Source organism: Zootoca vivipara, chromosome 14, assembly GCF_965207765.1.
Source record: "Zootoca vivipara chromosome 14, rZooViv2.hap1.1, whole genome shotgun sequence".
In the NCBI taxonomy this organism is placed as follows: Eukaryota; Metazoa; Chordata; class Lepidosauria; order Squamata; family Lacertidae; genus Zootoca; species Zootoca vivipara.
The window spans coordinates 46,618,415-46,633,910 of NC_142597.1; the positions used below are offsets into that span (position 1 = coordinate 46,618,415).

The 15,496-nt window shown below is 49.7% G+C and overlaps 1 protein-coding gene across 3 annotated transcripts; it reads left to right on the forward strand.

The window, feature by feature from the left end:
* The first annotated feature begins 285 nt into the window (after positions 1-285).
* INPP5K (inositol polyphosphate-5-phosphatase K) lies at positions 286-13,726 on the forward strand. 3 transcript variants are annotated; one of them, XM_035138832.3, is made up of 13 exons: positions 286-435; positions 2,260-2,367; positions 2,846-2,954; positions 3,928-4,044; positions 4,690-4,865; positions 5,740-5,851; positions 6,339-6,448; positions 6,684-6,710; positions 7,867-8,056; positions 8,574-8,711; positions 9,778-9,861; positions 9,954-10,058; positions 10,324-13,726. In XM_035138832.3, the coding sequence occupies exons 1-13, from the start codon at positions 404-406 to the stop codon at positions 10,423-10,425; spliced, it is 1,410 nt and encodes a 469-aa protein (XP_034994723.1). In that variant the 5' UTR covers positions 286-403; the 3' UTR covers positions 10,426-13,726. The 3 variants fall into 3 exon arrangements, with proteins under 3 accessions (XP_034994723.1, XP_034994724.1, XP_088514285.1); XM_088658159.1 differs by lacking the exon at positions 286-435 and adding an exon at positions 1,785-2,077 and having other exon boundaries at positions 10,324-11,166; XM_035138833.3 differs by lacking the exon at positions 6,684-6,710.
* The last annotated feature ends 1,770 nt before the right edge of the window (positions 13,727-15,496 follow it).

A 15,496-nucleotide genomic window follows, 5' to 3' on the forward strand; every position in this document is an offset into this window, starting at 1 on the left:
AAATTTTAAAAACACGCGTCCCTGCCAATAAAGTCTCCGGCCATCACTGCAGCGGAGTGGAGAGTCCTCTCCTCTGCGCGGAAGAGAGCCGCTTGCAACAGCCTTGCAGGGTAACCTCGTGCGGATATTGCGGGTTGGGGAGGTCAGGCCCCATGAACAGCACCAGGCACCAGGCTCGCATTTTCCGGCGCAGCAACTCTCTATACTTTTTGGATAGCTCTGCGTTCGCTACCCGTTGTTTGCATCACGTGCTCAGAACGACGCGGCCTCTTGGCATCCCAGCCAATCAGGAGGCGCGCCGACCTCGTCCCCTGCCCCAATTGGCCGGAGCGGTCACAAGAGCCGAGCGAGCTCTTTCCTCCGGTCTCGCCCGTCTCTTCTTTCTCGGGCGGAGGCAGCCGCGATGGAGCCGGAGGAAGGACCGCAGCATCTCAGGTGAGGAAGCGGAGGGGCCTCCTGCTGCTGCTGCACCTGCACATGCGCGCGGGGGACCCGTATTGGGAAAACTCCCTTTGGCCCACGTGCCCCCGGCGGAGTGTCAAGGGAGTCCCTGGGCATGTGCAGAGTGCGCCCGATCCTTCCTGCCCCAAGTGGTGCCCCCTGCTGTTGGGGAGGCGAGGGCTGCTCCCTCGAGGCTCTTCCGCCCCCTTGGGGTTTCTTGCGAGGAGGCAGCAACCCCTCCCGAAGGATTTCGGGGCCCCATGACCGGCCTCCTCCCGCGGACAGGCGCGCCTTCTTACAGCAAATGCGGCTCCGCGGCTCCGGAGCGGGAGTTATGCTAATCGCCGCGGGAAGCGCGAAAGCCGATTTCGGCTTGCAAAGCAGTGGCTGGGATTTGAGTCCTTCGTGGGCCGCTTCTATAGCAGGTGCTGCGCCTGCTGCCAAAGGGGCTCCCCTGCCCGCACTTTCCACATCCTCGGGAGGGGGGGGGGGAGGTGCGCCCGTGGAAAGGCAGGCAGGCGGCCGGCCGGGAACACGCCCGGGATCGGGGGCTGCCGGGCTGCCTGCCGGTGGCGCTTCTCCCTCCTCCCGCAGGACGGGGGTCTTGCGCTTGGCAGGCAACTCCGGGCTTCCGCTTAAGTCCCAGTCAGGTCTTCCTAACCGCGGCCCTGCACGGCACATCCGCTTTCTGCCTCTAGTAGATGTTGGGCTCTAGTTCCCAGCAAGCAGCTGAGTTAGTGCTCAGGGGTGATGGGAGATATAGTCTGGCAGCATTTGGAAGGCCACCTGTCTCTGGGATATATCCTGTGCCCATCCTGTCATCCCCCTTCTGGAGGGCTGACTTGGGCAGGGAAACAGGGCAAATATGTTTTTCCTTCCCCACACTTCTCTGACCCACAAGCTAAGCTGCAACAGCCACCTCTGAACCTCCCAACCCCTTCCTAGCCAGAAGCTGTGTTAATAAAAAGCCTCCTGAGGGGGTCACTTGTCAGATTTGGTCCCTGGCTTGGCAATCCCTCCATGTGGGGCACGTGCCTCAAAACCAGTGATTATACCTCCATGACAGAGTCACAGAAACATGTGATTGGCCTCAGTTAACAATAGCTTTTCATAAATCTCCAGGCTCCAGCAGCATTAATTCTTGGCGCGTGGCCTGGGTGTGGGGGGTGCACCTTGAGGGCTTGCAAGGAGAGGAAGAGGACACCCCTTCCTGCCTCAGAGTTGCCTTCTGGTGCGGCTGACGGCTTCCTTCCTTAGCTTTTGCCAGAAGCGAGGCTTAATTCTGCTTGCATTGACACTTCTCTGGCTGGGCAGCACCTTGGGTGGGGAGTGGGGCATGCCCCTCTCCTGCTGGCCCCATGGCATCTTTGCAACCTGAAGAGCCGCTCCAGGACTTGCTCTCCGTCTCCTTGCTGGACCTGGAGGGCACCCCCTCTGCCTTCCGCAGCCGCTCTGCCAGCGTGAGCAGCACGGGCTCCAGTGGGCGGCTGCAGCTGCGGCAGCGAGTGGCACAGCTCATGGCTTGCGTGGAGGACGTCAGCTCCGATGATGAGATCCACGAGGAAGTCTCACGCACCATCGACGAGGCTTTTCTGATCTGTGGGAAAATGCAGAAGCAGAAGCTTCAAGGGATCAGGTGCCCTTCCCAGGCAGACTCTCTCCAGCGGGGCTTTGGTGTTTTTAGGGCAGGATTACAGATAAGGTGGCATGAGGAGGGGAGAGATACCGTAAATGGGATGAGGAGGTGGCTGTGCCGGACAGGAGCCTGTCCCCACCTGTTTGTACTTCAGCCGCACTGCCTTTTGTCTGTTTCTGAAGGTTGCACTTGGTGACTTGGAACGTGGGCACAGCTTCTCCCCCTCCTGATGTCACCTCTTTGCTGCAGCTCAACTTGCAAGACCGGGAAATGGACATGTATGTCATTGGGTAGGTATTTTAGGAACTAGAGCTGGGGATATCATCCTGGCCATGCCATCTGCAGAAGCGAGAAGGTGGCCTTTACGAACATGGTGCTTCTTGAGATCTTTTGCAGACATAGGGGGAATGTGGCACAGGTGAGAAATCTCATTCAAGAAAAGGGGCAGCCATTCAGGATTGTGTGGACTTCAAGAAAGAATGTTCTTGCGTGTGATTTCACTGAGTAGTACTGAGTAGTCAGTACTCAGTGTGCTAAGATGGTATCCAGAATTGTGCCACCGTCTGGTGATGCACCCTTCCTTCCTCTGCTTTCACTAGGGCATGGGTGTGCATGTGGATGCAGGCAGTGGGTTAAAAGATCAACAAACATCTCATTGGATAGCAGAGGGCCAGCAGCCTCTCCTGCTCTTAGTGTTTCCCAATAGGTCTGGGTACTTTTTGTCAAAATGAGATGTAAGATTACCTGGGTTAACCCTGGAGTGTTCAGTTTACAGGAGGTGAACTCCAAGATTGTGAATTTCCTGTCTGACATGGCCTTTGATGATCCTTGGAGTATTTTCTTCATGAATGTTCTTTCTCCTCTGCGCTATGTCAAGGTAATCATATTGATTTGTCTATTGGTGGTCTGGCTTATTCTCCTGATGCATATCCTGGCACATGAGGTGTCCTGTCATTTGGGCATGACCCTGCCTCCTTTCTGGCCAGCAGACAGTCATAGATCTGCTGCAAGTGCTCCAGAGTTTGCATTCAGCATAGGAAGGGCACATGGGGGGGGCATTCTCAGTGATTACCCGCTCCTCCCAGGGACTCGCCAAAGCAGAAACCATTCAAGGCTGGCTTTTGAAATTAAGTGTTCTAGAATTGTCTCTGATGCAAGAAGTAATGTAGCCACAGTGGCTCTGTGCTCCCTCCACTGATCCGGAGGTAATAAGTGTCTCCGGTGAATTGCAAGTGGGGAGAGTATTTCTGCTGTTTTCAGGTCCTGCTTATGGGGATCAGGTTGGCCACTATGGGAAACAGGGCAGTTGGCTAGATGATCCCCTTTGGCCTGATCCAGTTGCCGAAGGACCTTCTTATGTTCTTTTGATTTCAAGAATGTTCTAGTCGGGTTTGATTCCAAAAGGCCTACCAACCACCTAGAATTGCAGTGGTTGTGCATTAAAATAAATAAGACAAGGCTACAATTTTGCTGTTTCCTGTGCTTGGTCCCCAGACACTACTCCCCAGCCAGAGTTCTCTTGAGCATTGCACTGGCTTGGGTCAGGTGCTCCCCAGTGCCTTTATTAGGCCTGGGCAGGAAGAGGTTCTTGGTACTGCCTGACTTCCATTTATCTCCAATTCTGTCAAGAATGGAGGAAGCAGCAGCTTTCCTTGGCCCTCAAGGGAGATGCCGTCGCCTTCCTTTAGCCAACTGAGCAGTGTTTGGACTCCCTTCCCAGGCCTGGGATTTTCTGGGGCATCAAGCACCATCTGCTACTGGCTTGCGGTCTGAGATCATAGAAGATGATCCTAACCTTTTCTGGGGGGTCGCTAGTGTTTGTTTTTAAAAAAAATCTTTTCTGCTTGCAGGTATCTTCCATACGCATGCAGGGCCTCCTCCTCCTGGTCTTTGCAAAGCAGCCTCATGTCCCCTTCATACGGGACATTCAAAGCCAGTTCACTCGCACAGGTCTCTACGGATATTGGGTAAGCAGCTCACCGTGTTTTCCAGACATTTTAACGGCTTTTCAAATTGCAACTTAGTCTTGGCTTCTGCATGTTGTCTATGGTGGCTTCAGTGAGGAATAAAAGAAAGTTAGTAAAGTTTTAAAACATTTTCTCTGAAGTTATAAACTTGTCAAGGGCTACAGAGATTAATTTGTATGATGATGCAGGATTGGACCACATCAGAGCAAAAAGTGTTGCCATCCCTGGTGCTGGCAAATTTGCTCCTCGTGTCTGTACTCAAAGCACAGTCTGATTCCTGGCTTCCTATGGTGCCATACTTCTCTGTTGTCTTGAGGATTCCACTGTGCCTTTCTTGGCTTCAAACAAGTTTGGGATTGACCAAACTGAAACTCATCGGAACTCAGTTTCAACCCCTCTCAGGTGGGCGCCATTGCCATTATAAGAGAACAAAGGAGGTGTTCCTGATACCTTCCGACACCTCTTTTTCTAGAAAAATAGCACTGTGTTTGACGAATATTTATGAATAGTAGGTGTTGCTTCTGAAATGTACCTGTAAATGGAAACATGTTCAATGGAAACAAGTCTTAAAACAGCTTCAAGCACTGTTATTGTGTGATCTGGGGGACCTGATCCGTCGGTGCCTTGGCTTCTTATGTCTTGTAGGGAAACAAGGGGGGTGTCACCACTCGCATGTCTGTCTATGGACATACCATCTGTTTCCTGAACTGCCACCTGCCAGCCCACATGGAGAATGCAGGACAGCGGTTGGATGACTTTGAGCGTATCTTGGAGATGCAGCAGTTTGAAGGCGAAAAGATTCCCAACGTCCTGGATCACGAGTGAGTGGCAACTGAATCTGGTCGAGGCTACCCTGCTGTCTTGCTTCTAGGAAAAGAGGATCCAGCTCAGCTTGGCCTCTGCCACATATGTAGTTGTCCATTTAGCTTAGGGAGCCCCTCTGATAGCTTTGAACCCAAAGTGAGAGCATGCGGAAGATGGTTATTTCATGAAGATGATGGTGGTGATTAATTTGTTGTTGTTTCCACAAAAGCAACTCAAAGTGGTTTACAAAAATGAACATTAAAAACAATCTAAAATGCTCATCAGTAAAATGTGGATTCAATTCAACTTATCCCAATAAAAAGCTGAGCAGAAGGCCACAAACTTACTTGATGTTCCAAATTCCCAGGCAAATAACTAAATTTTTGCCCAACTCCTGAAAAGAGATGGCAGTTGTGGAATTTTGTAGTTTAGGGGTTATTCAGAGCTCCACAGAAGTCCGTTCAAGGGAACAAAATTCCTGGAGGAAGAGGAGGTCCTCAAGCAGAGCAGCACTTGGTCTCACTCCCAAGTTTGGAAGTCTTCCCTTTTGCTCTGAAGCACCTGGTTCTGCGAAGGGAGGGAGGGAGGGAAGGTGCCTGGACCAGAGGAGTCCATTTTGAGAATTGTTCTGGCAGCTCTTTAGTGAGCCTGACTCCACCCCCACCCCCCCGTTGTGTCACTTTCAGACTAAGTGATGCTTCCTAATGGGGGAAAGACCATGCAGTTCAAAGCGAACGAGAGGGCAGATAACTTTGCACAGTGGTGAAAGAGAATGGAGAGCTACAGAGTAAATGTGCTCCTGAGATATCATCTGCGGATGAATCTGATGTCTGCCTTGCAGCTTTCTCCTGTTTTTCATAAGCAGTTATTTCTCGTTTCTTCTCTGTGAAGCATTCTCTTCTGGTTTGGTGACTTGAACTTCCGGATTGAAGATTACGGCCTGCATTTCATTCGAGAATCAATCAATAACAGCCGATTCAGCCTTTTGTGGGAAAAGGACCAGGTACTACCTCCAAGTTCTCTTCTCTTCATGCCTGTGCAGGTGCCACCACCAGGATCTTCTGCTTTCCTCTCTCTTCTGGCTTCCCCTGATGGAAGACCCTACAATTTTGCCTGCTGATTCCACCCACCCCTGACTCACCCCCCAAATGTCACTTGGCAACAAATCTGTGAATATTTACATTTTGTTCCCATATTTTTTTGCCTTATTCCTGGTCCATATCTATTTCACAATTGGCTCTAAATTTCCTCCTGGGAAGTTGTGAAACTTGCCTGTCCCATTCCATATCAATTTCTGTGGAGTAAAATGACCTTCATGTGGATCTCCTTTCCGAAAGAAAGAAAGAAAGAAAGAAAGAAAGAAAGAAAGAAAGAAAGAAAGAAAGAAGCCTCGAAGAGGAGGCCTCAGAACTTCTCATATGTAGGATTCTTTTAGTTGGGCCTGGTTGCTGCTTTGCATTTCTCTTATTCCTTTCTTTTTATTTATTCAGCTTAACATGGCTAAGAAGAAGGAACCCATTCTTCAAGAATTCATGGAGGGGCCTCTGAAGTTCAAACCCACCTACAAGTTTGACCTGTACTCAAATGACTATGATACCAGGTAAATGCTGGTTACCCCCACAACACACACATCTTGGATGTATGACCAGGCTGGTGAAGGTGAATAAACATCCCACCTGAGAAGAAAGCGGGAGGCAGTTTGGGGAAGGAGAGAGCTGACCCTGGCCATCTTAGTCTGAGGAGGCTCTTCATCAGTGTCTTGGCTCAGTCCTCCAAAAGAGCTCCAGTGAAATAGGTGTTTGGGATTTTTGCACTAATGTCTGTTTCTATTTCAGGGGGCAGAAGACGCTCTTTTGGTTTAAGTAAGGAGATTTTGATGCCCTCCTTTCCAAATCTTCAGCATTTTAGACTTTTAGACTATTAGCATTTCAAACTGTTGCCACTCTTTTCTCTCCAGCTGCCGGAGGCTGATCCTAACCTGCTAATTGGCATGATGGACCTGAAATAAAAAAGAGCCTCTTGCATCTGGGTGCAACGGAGAGTTTCCCCCACAGTGATCAATGGGGATGAAGGAAGCAGCTGTTCTCCAGCATGATAGCCCTTGTGGATTCCACTTTGTTGGCTCACTAGGTTTGCTTTCCTGCCTGCCTGCTGGGGCTCCTCAGAAGCCAGGATAGGAAATGCTTCTGCTGCACTTGCTTCCACAAGGCACAAAAAGGCTCTGCTGGCTGCTATTTAGTCAGCTCAGCAGCTTAAAAAGGGATTCGTAGGTTGCTCAGCTGCCCCTTGGGTAGCTTAATCCTTTCAAAGAGACCCAGGTGTGGAATGGAGTGAACAGGTCAGATCTTGAGCTACTGGTAACTCCGGTGGCAATAAGAGTTGGCTGCCGAGCAAATTGTCTTCTTCCCACATCTTTCTATCGTAGAATTATAGAGTTGGAAGGGATCTGAAGGGTCATCTAATTCTAGCCCAACCCCTTGCAGTGCAGGAATCCTTTGCCCAAGGTGGGCTCAAATCCATGACCCTGAGATTAAAAGCCTCATGCTCTATCGACTGAGTCCTCTGAGAATGACCAGGCAGCCCAGGCTGTATTTGTCTCCTGGGCTTATGACCATTTCACTCTGAAGAGACAGCAGAGTTTTTGAAAAAGTACCCAGGATAAGGGCCAGAAATGCAGGTGGCACAAACTTCAATGTGGGCAAACCTCTCCTGAGCACTTGATGTTCTCATGACTTACTACGTGGACCATTGAAATGTAAAGCTGCCTCTAGCCTGGTTAACACTTGGTTGATGCTAGTTCATGTTTTCTGATACGAAGTTGATTAACCTCCCTCTTTCTTTGCCTGCCTTTCTTTTAGATCTGCTAACGTACAGATGTTGTTTGATTGAGCTATAAAATGAAGGTGGTGGGGGCAGCATAAGCATTGGTTTGCTTTGTCCCCATAATGCCTCTGCTGCTGCCGCCATGGATAGCAGCTTTGCTTCGTTGGTGTGTCCTCACTGCCTCCCCTTTTGCAGTGGGAAGAAGCGGAAGCCTGCGTGGACGGATCGGATCCTCTGGAGGGTGAAGCACCTTTTGCAGTTGGCCTCAGAGGCAGGAGAGATGCCAGAAGAGGAGGCCATTTCTGTGTCCCTGCACAGCTACATCAGCCACATGAGTTACGGCATCAGCGACCACAAACCTGTCACCGGGACCTTTGAACTTGAGGTAATGTTCTTCTCTTCCTGAGTGCAGAATTGGCTCTTGGAAAAAGGAACCTGGTCACGGCTCCAGTCCCTTCCATCAGAGAAATGGCTGGACAGATGAAGCCCATCTACAGAAGACCTGGGAAGGCTTCACAAGCTTTCCAGCTAGCCAAGGTGCATTTTCTGATGGATGCTTTGCAGTCCTGCTCTGTGTCTCAAAGACAGATCACAAACCATCTTATGGTTGGTGGGGAGAGAGCCCTTGCACCCTAAGTAGATACCTTTGATTTCCAGGCCCATTTAAACTCTTCTCTCGTGTAGGTGCTTGCAAATTGCAACTGGGTCAGCCTACTTAATTGGGAAGCTGCCGCCCCCAAAAATTTTTTGAGGGTCATTCTACAACCTTTTTAGGATAGCTTATCTTTTGAATGGCAGCACTTGAGGATTATTAACATGTTCAGAGTTGGGAGCATGAAGAGCGGCTTCTGACTGCTGCTGAATGGGTGGCTATGGGATACAACTTCTTTCCTTTCTTCCAGATGAAGCCTCTGCCACCCGTCCCACTGGTCAGGCTGCATCCTGTGGGCAATTGGGATGCTGAGCAAGATGCCACTGTCCGCTACTCCACAGCTCCGGAATTTCCAAGCAGTGCCTGGGATTGGATTGGTCTCTACAAGGTGACATTGCCACAGATGTGTACTGAGGGGGAAGGATTGTAGCTCAGCAGCAGAGACATGCAGAAGGGTCCTCAGTTCAATTCCTGGCCTCTTGAACTGGGAAAGACCCCCAGCCTGAAACCCTGGAGAGCTGTTGCAGTCAGTGTAGACCAGGCACCCCCAACCTTCGGCCCTCCAGATGTTTTAGACTACAATTCCCATCATCCCTGACCACTGGTCCTGTTAGCTAGGGATGATGGGAGTTGTAGGCCAAAACATCTGGAGGGCCATAGGTTGGGGATGCCTGGTGTAGACAGCACAGAGCCAACATACCAATGGCCTGGCTTCCATTTCCTTTGCTCCTTTGAGGGTGAGGTGTGCTGTGGTCATGAGAAAAACTGTGCCATTTTCTTGTGAAGGAGAGGCTCTCCTGGTTCCTCCTGAGGGGTACACAGTGCCAGATATTTCCTCCTGCCCAGAGTGCCCACAGCTCTGAGAGGATATTTGGCATCCTGCAGCCAAGGATGACTAAAAGGAGGCAGTGGCGGGTTGTGTGAAGCTGAGGTATCAGGGTGGCAGGGCACTGAGTGACCTGAGCAAAGGGTCTGGTTCCCTTGGGGAAAGAACAGGCTGCAGACCCTGGCCAAGAAACAAAGGCAAGGCTCAGAGACAAGAAGCTCGTGAGTGGCAAACCTTCTTGTGCCTGAAAATTCTCAGTTTGATAGAAGCAGTCAAAAGCCAGGAGACTGATGAGGGACTTCGTCTTTGGTATGAGAATCTTTTGGATTATTTAGGCCAGTTCTTCTGTCTGTGTCTCATCCTCTAAATACCACATGTGTTGCCATAATTTCCTTAAAGAAAAGGTTACAAACTTTGTGATGAATCATTGTGTGGCCTTGACTTAATCTTGCTTTTGTTGTCATATTTCCTTGTACCGTACCACTCGTAGCAATACTGAAGTGTGAAACAGTTCAGAGTTTGCATCCCATTTCCTTGCCTAACCAGAGCAGATAGCTCTCACATATTAGACAGGTGTTCACTTCCCTGACAACCAAGTTGTGCTCAAGGCAGCTCTCCCCCCTTGCAGGTGACCTTCAAGCATGCAAATGACTATGTGATGTACGCCTGGGTGCAAGACAACGAGATTTCCTCTGAGGAGGATGCAAAGCAGGTGAGGGAGAAGTAGCCTGAGGTTATCACTGCTGGCTGCTTCGTTCCAGATGTTTTGCTGAATGCTGACTGCCTTTGCTTTATTCTTCCCAGGTCTATCTCAGTGCTGAGGAGCTTCCAGCAACAGGAGGAGAGTTTCTTCTGTGCTATTACAGCAACACAATGCAATCCCTGGTTGGCATCAGTCAGCCCTTTCAGGTATGGGACTGATGGGCTGACTCAGTACAAGCCAGCTTCCTAGGTTCCTAGAACCTCCAGGGAGCTCTTCCTTATGTTCCTGGACTCACCTGGGGAAATGGTTCTCCTCTTTGGATTACCTAGTCTACCTCACAGGGTTGTTGTGAGGACAAAATAGAGAGGGGAAGAGAACCATATCTGCAGCCCTGAGCTCCTTGGAGGAAAGGTGGGAGAGAACTGTAATAAATAATAAAAAACAAAAACAAAGAGTGATCTCTCCTTTCAGATTCAACCAAGGAGAATGTTAGCTGAGAAGGACCTGGCCTGGGACGGAGTCAGCAGGATGCAGGAGCAGCTTTGTGATGAGAAGCCACCGTGTGACTTTTGAACTGTGCCACGTGGCCCTGCAGCGGGGTCTGTGAGGAGGGAACCTCCTTCCTCTGCCTTAGAAACAGGCCTCTCTCCGAAGAAGCCTAGAAACACAGCTGGGCATGTGAGTTTGAGCAGCCCAGAGCATCATTTCCTAGGAAATAAATAGTTCTATTGCTGTCCCAGGAAGCTGGAACAAGGCTGTGCCTACCTTCAGCAACTAAAGAACCTTGACTAATTGTAGCTTTCCCAAGAGGATCCACCTTCCAGTGGCCTAGTGCAGGGTAGGGGGCACTTATTCCTGAGGCCTGCTGCTGCTTCATTTTCCTAGGGGTTATTTTAGGAACCAGGCAATACACTGCAATATTAAGTAGTCAATGGTTGGTCTGTTTTTTAAAAAACCAGCATTCCAAGATTCAGCTCCCTATTTTTATGAAATGCACTTAGAATTTACTTGGGAGCTGAAATACTTTCTACTGTAGATGAAGAGAATATGCAGTCAGTTGTGACATTTTGGTTGGTTGGAAATGAGCAGTCATGACAGAGCAGTGAAGAGGGAGGGACTTGAGCAGCTCATGGCTTCTGTTATCTTTACTTCCAGCTGCCTCACTTCCTGTGGTAGTTTTAATCTCCAAGAGTTCAGTGCTTGAAATTCTGAAGGTAAATCTACATCCATCCATCCATCCAACCAACCAGCTGGCTTTTGCTTGGAATGTGGGAGTTCTTGATGGCCCGTCGCATTAAAAAAACCCCAACCATGCTGGTGATTCCACCTGGGGTTATTTTGAGCTGTACAACAGGGGAAGCCAATGTGGTGCTGTCCAGATGATGTTGGTCCCCTGACTCCCATCAGCCACAGGTCAGGAAAGAACAGGGGTAGGTGTTATCCCCCCCTCCCCCTTCTGGAGCAAGCTCCACAGTAACACAGCCTTGCTGGGACCTTCCTGGGGCCAGTCCTCATCTGGATGCATTTCTTGCACCTTTGCACAATTTCTGTGGAACTGGCCTGTCTCCTTCAGCCCATGTTTCTGCAGTTTCTGGCTCCACTCAGCACTGAAGGCCCCTGTCAGGATGGGCTGCTGTGCTGCACACTGCGGCCCCCGTGCTCATCAAGCAAGGCTGGCTAGTTCCCCTCTGCATGCAAGTGATGGGGGGGGGAGGCTGCTGTTGGCAGCATGTTGTGTGTGGATATGACTTGCCCGCTGCTGGGATTCCCTTTACTTTGCTGCTCATGCCAATCCTTTGCACTCACGAGGGAGGGAGAAAAATATAGATGCACCTGCCCTCTGGGCACTTGTCAGCTGCTCCTGTGACGAAAAGGGTTTCCATGGAGAAAAGGTACCAAGCTGCCCAGAGAATAGGAGAAACCTGGGCTGAAATAATTAGTGGTGGGTGTTATCATGGTGGCCAGCCTTTGAACTCCGAGATAAGGCAGATGCACCCACCAAAATCCTTATGTACAAGCACTTTCAATTTGTCTTGTCTGAATTGCTCCTGTTGCATCTGGACTCGTTTCCATTTCTCCCAATGCAGTTTCTGTAAGTGTGGGAGGTTTTGGAATGGGGCAAATTTCCCTGTGCCTGTTAGCAGATGAGTTTCAGTCACTGCCTAATGGATTTAAAGTTAAATCGTGGCAGATGGACAGCAGGATTCTTATGTAAATTGGCCCACAAGAAGAGCGTCCTGTCTGGCAAAGACTGACTCTTCGCCTGAGCCTTGGCATTCTAGCTGGGACAGGAACTTCCTTGGGAGCCAGTGGTGGCAGCTGCTTTTCTGTAAGTCACTTTGTTACATGTGTGAAGATATATTGAGAGAGGTTTTTTATTGTCTTTTAAGTAACACCCTCAAGATACTGCCTGGGGTCATTGCTGTGACTGCCATATTGTTTGTTTTAATCCTTCTGTTTGAGAGATCTGTCACAGCCTGGGAAAGGACTTTCTTCAGGAAGGGCCATAGCTCAGAGCATCTGCCTTGCATGCAGAAGGCTGCCGATTCAATCTGCAGGTAGGGCTGGGAGAGTCTGAAACCCTAGAGAACCACTGCCAGGCAGAGTAAACAGTACTAAGCTAGATGGACCAGTGGTATAAGGCAGCTTCCTCAGTGGAATTTCATTTTCTCCTCTTTTTAGCATCCTGGCCATCCACTCCCTTTGTTCTTTGCTGTGCGAATTTAGGATAGGCATCGTATTGGTGTCGTCGTTTCATGACATAATTTTTGTGTGAGAGATTCACCCTGAAAATTGTTTGGCAGTCAAGTATGCTCTGTCAACACAGAACAAGATGCGGCAAAGCAGGTGTTCCATCCTTTCACTTTGCCAAAGAGTCTTGTGGCATAGGGGTCACACTTCTCCATACCAAACTGGTTCACATTTAAATCTGCCGTTAAATCTAGTCCTGGTGTTGACACCCAGGTAGGAAATGCTTTTCATCATTTTTGATTGGTTTACCAGCTTGCATCTCCTCTTGAGTAATTACTTGGCCACATTTGCAGTTGATAACATCCAAGGTAAGAACTGTGGGCGGCTGCCTAGGAAGAATGTCCAGGCTGCTGAATGTGTATCAGCAATACTTTCAAGACTACCACTGGGTTGCTGTTGGTTTCTGGGTGCAGTTCAAGGTGCTTCTCTTACTGTTTTTTAAAGCCTAATCCCTTAAAGGGTACCTGAAGGAACTCTGCTTCCTCCCATATGAACCTGCTGGTTCCTGGAGACCACTATCTTAAGGTCCAGCTCCTGGCACCTCACTGTCACAGGTCAGGCAGGTGGTGATTTGGGACAGGGCGTTCTGTGTTGGTGCCTTGCTTTTGTGATACACTTTTAAAGGAGGCATGCCTGGCATCGACTTTTTTAACAAATAAATCATGTTTTAGGTAAGGTAAAGGCAAAGGTACCCCTGACCATTAGGTCCAGTTGCGGACGACTCTGTGATTGCGCACTCATCTTGCTCTATAGGCCGAGGGAGCTGGCGTTTATCTGCAGACAGCTTCTGGGTCATGTGGCCAGCATGACTAAGCCGCTTCTGGCGAACCAGAGCAGCACACAGAAACGCCGTTTACCTTCCCGCCGGAGCGGTACCTATTTATCTACTTGCATGTGACGTGCTAGGTGGGCAGGTACCAAGTAACAAGTAACAACTGTATTTCCCCCAACCCCTCACCTGTTATTTGCTGTATTTTGCTGCTGCTATTTGTCTTCACTGCTTAGTTTGTATTGTGCTTCTATACTATTTTATTTTAGATGGTAACTTGTCTTGCAGTCCTTGAGGTGAATCACAAATGGTTTAAAGAAGAAATATTAAAATAAATGTTAACTCTGATAGTTACTCTGCCTCCCAGTTGTTGCTGTTGTCTCTGAGCCACAAGGGGGCACTGCAGAGGACGCAGATTCTGCTGAAACTCTTCCAGCTGTTTTTCGGGTGTGGTCTCTCCTCCGGAAGCTCTTCTGAGTGATGCCAGTGCAGAAGTCTTCACCATTAGCAGGGTGTGCCTGCCTTTAAATGAGGCTTGTGTGGGTCCTGAACCCTGGTGCATGCCTTTGCACAAGGGGGAAGAGGGTTGCTGGGGAGACGTGGAGATTGTTCGCGTGAAAAGAGATGGTCCTGCTCACCGCCATTGGCAAGGGAAGCCTCTCTCTCTGGGAAGGTTCCCCTGCTCCCCCCCCCCACTTCAAACTTGGGATGCAAAGGAAGTGGGGATATTTTTTCATGAAAAGTTTTTTTCACAGCTCAAAAGAGTGCTATGTTTTGGCTCCTATTGGCAAAGGGAGAACAGATCCTCAAGACCACAAAACAAGACAGGAATTGATCACTTGCTTCAGACATGCCAGTTCAGAAATGTGCCAGGGAAAACTGCTGACACTTCTGAACTGAGTGGCTCTTTAATAAGCTAATCTTCGGCAGAACAATGCTGCTACCACGGCTGCAGTGGAAAGTCATCTAATTAAATCTTCCCAACATGGGGTGGGGGGAGGGAGGAAGAGGGGAGCGGCTGGCTTCACCGGGCAGGCGCAGGGAGCCTGAGAGGGAAGAGATGACTGAGCCAGAGGGGAGGGAGACTGGAAAATATTTGAGGAGAGGCTTGAAACATGGAAACAACTAGGCAATTTTAAAAAAATCTGCTAGGCATACAAGAAAACTGGGAGGAGTTCTCACATCTGTCCTTCCCCCTCCCAGCACTCTCGTTCACTGGTTAATGAATTGAAACAATCCTGTTCATCATGGTTTCCTCCAAAAGCAGTGCTACAATGATAGGAAATATTTGCTTCGACACAGCCTTCTGCAACCTGGCACCCTCCCTATAGGATGGCCTGTAGCTCTCAGCACCAGGTATCTGGAGGGCACCAGCTGTCAAGGGTTGCTAAAACAATTTTGTGTTCTTTTGTAATCTAGTAAAATGCTGTGAACTCCTTGGCCTGGCTAAGCTCTCCCCAACCCCACCAGCAGCACTGCAGAATTACCAATGCAAAGCAAGTATGAGGGAGGACAAATCACCACTTAGGTTCACAATGCTAAGAGGAAGAGTTTTGATGTGTGTGTTTAAAAAAGCTGTATCTGGGTTGCTACTGAAACGAAGTACTGTATTCTTGAAACAAGCAGAAGCGTCAGGAGATAAAACCTCAGACAGGGTTGGCATTATGGGACAGCTGCCAAGGCCCCAAATCCTAGCCCGGTTCACTGCCCCAGAGATGCTGGAGCAGCAACCCCCACGGCCTGCCCTCTGTCTTGCAGCACCACCAGCCCCCCAGCCCCCCACCCCTTTAAGTGGTGGCCATTGATTCCCACCTCTTGCGCTGCTGGGGGGGGCAGGTGGCGGCAGAAGCTGCTGCTTGTACCTGTCCCATTGCTTTTGGTTCATCCACCTGACTGCGTGAGGGAGCAGCAGGCATCTCCTCCTTGGCACAATGGGGCTTGGGCCAGGCAGCTGGCATCCGCTACTCTTTCATACTGGTATCCTCTGCGAGGCAGCAGCAGCAGCAGCTCCTTGTTGCCCCCCCCCCACTCAACACCCCCTCCAGATAAAGCTGCTTCCACACTGCTTCACTTTCTCCTTCCTTGCCTGCAGAAATCTTCCTACAAAGCGCTGCCCTAGAAGCC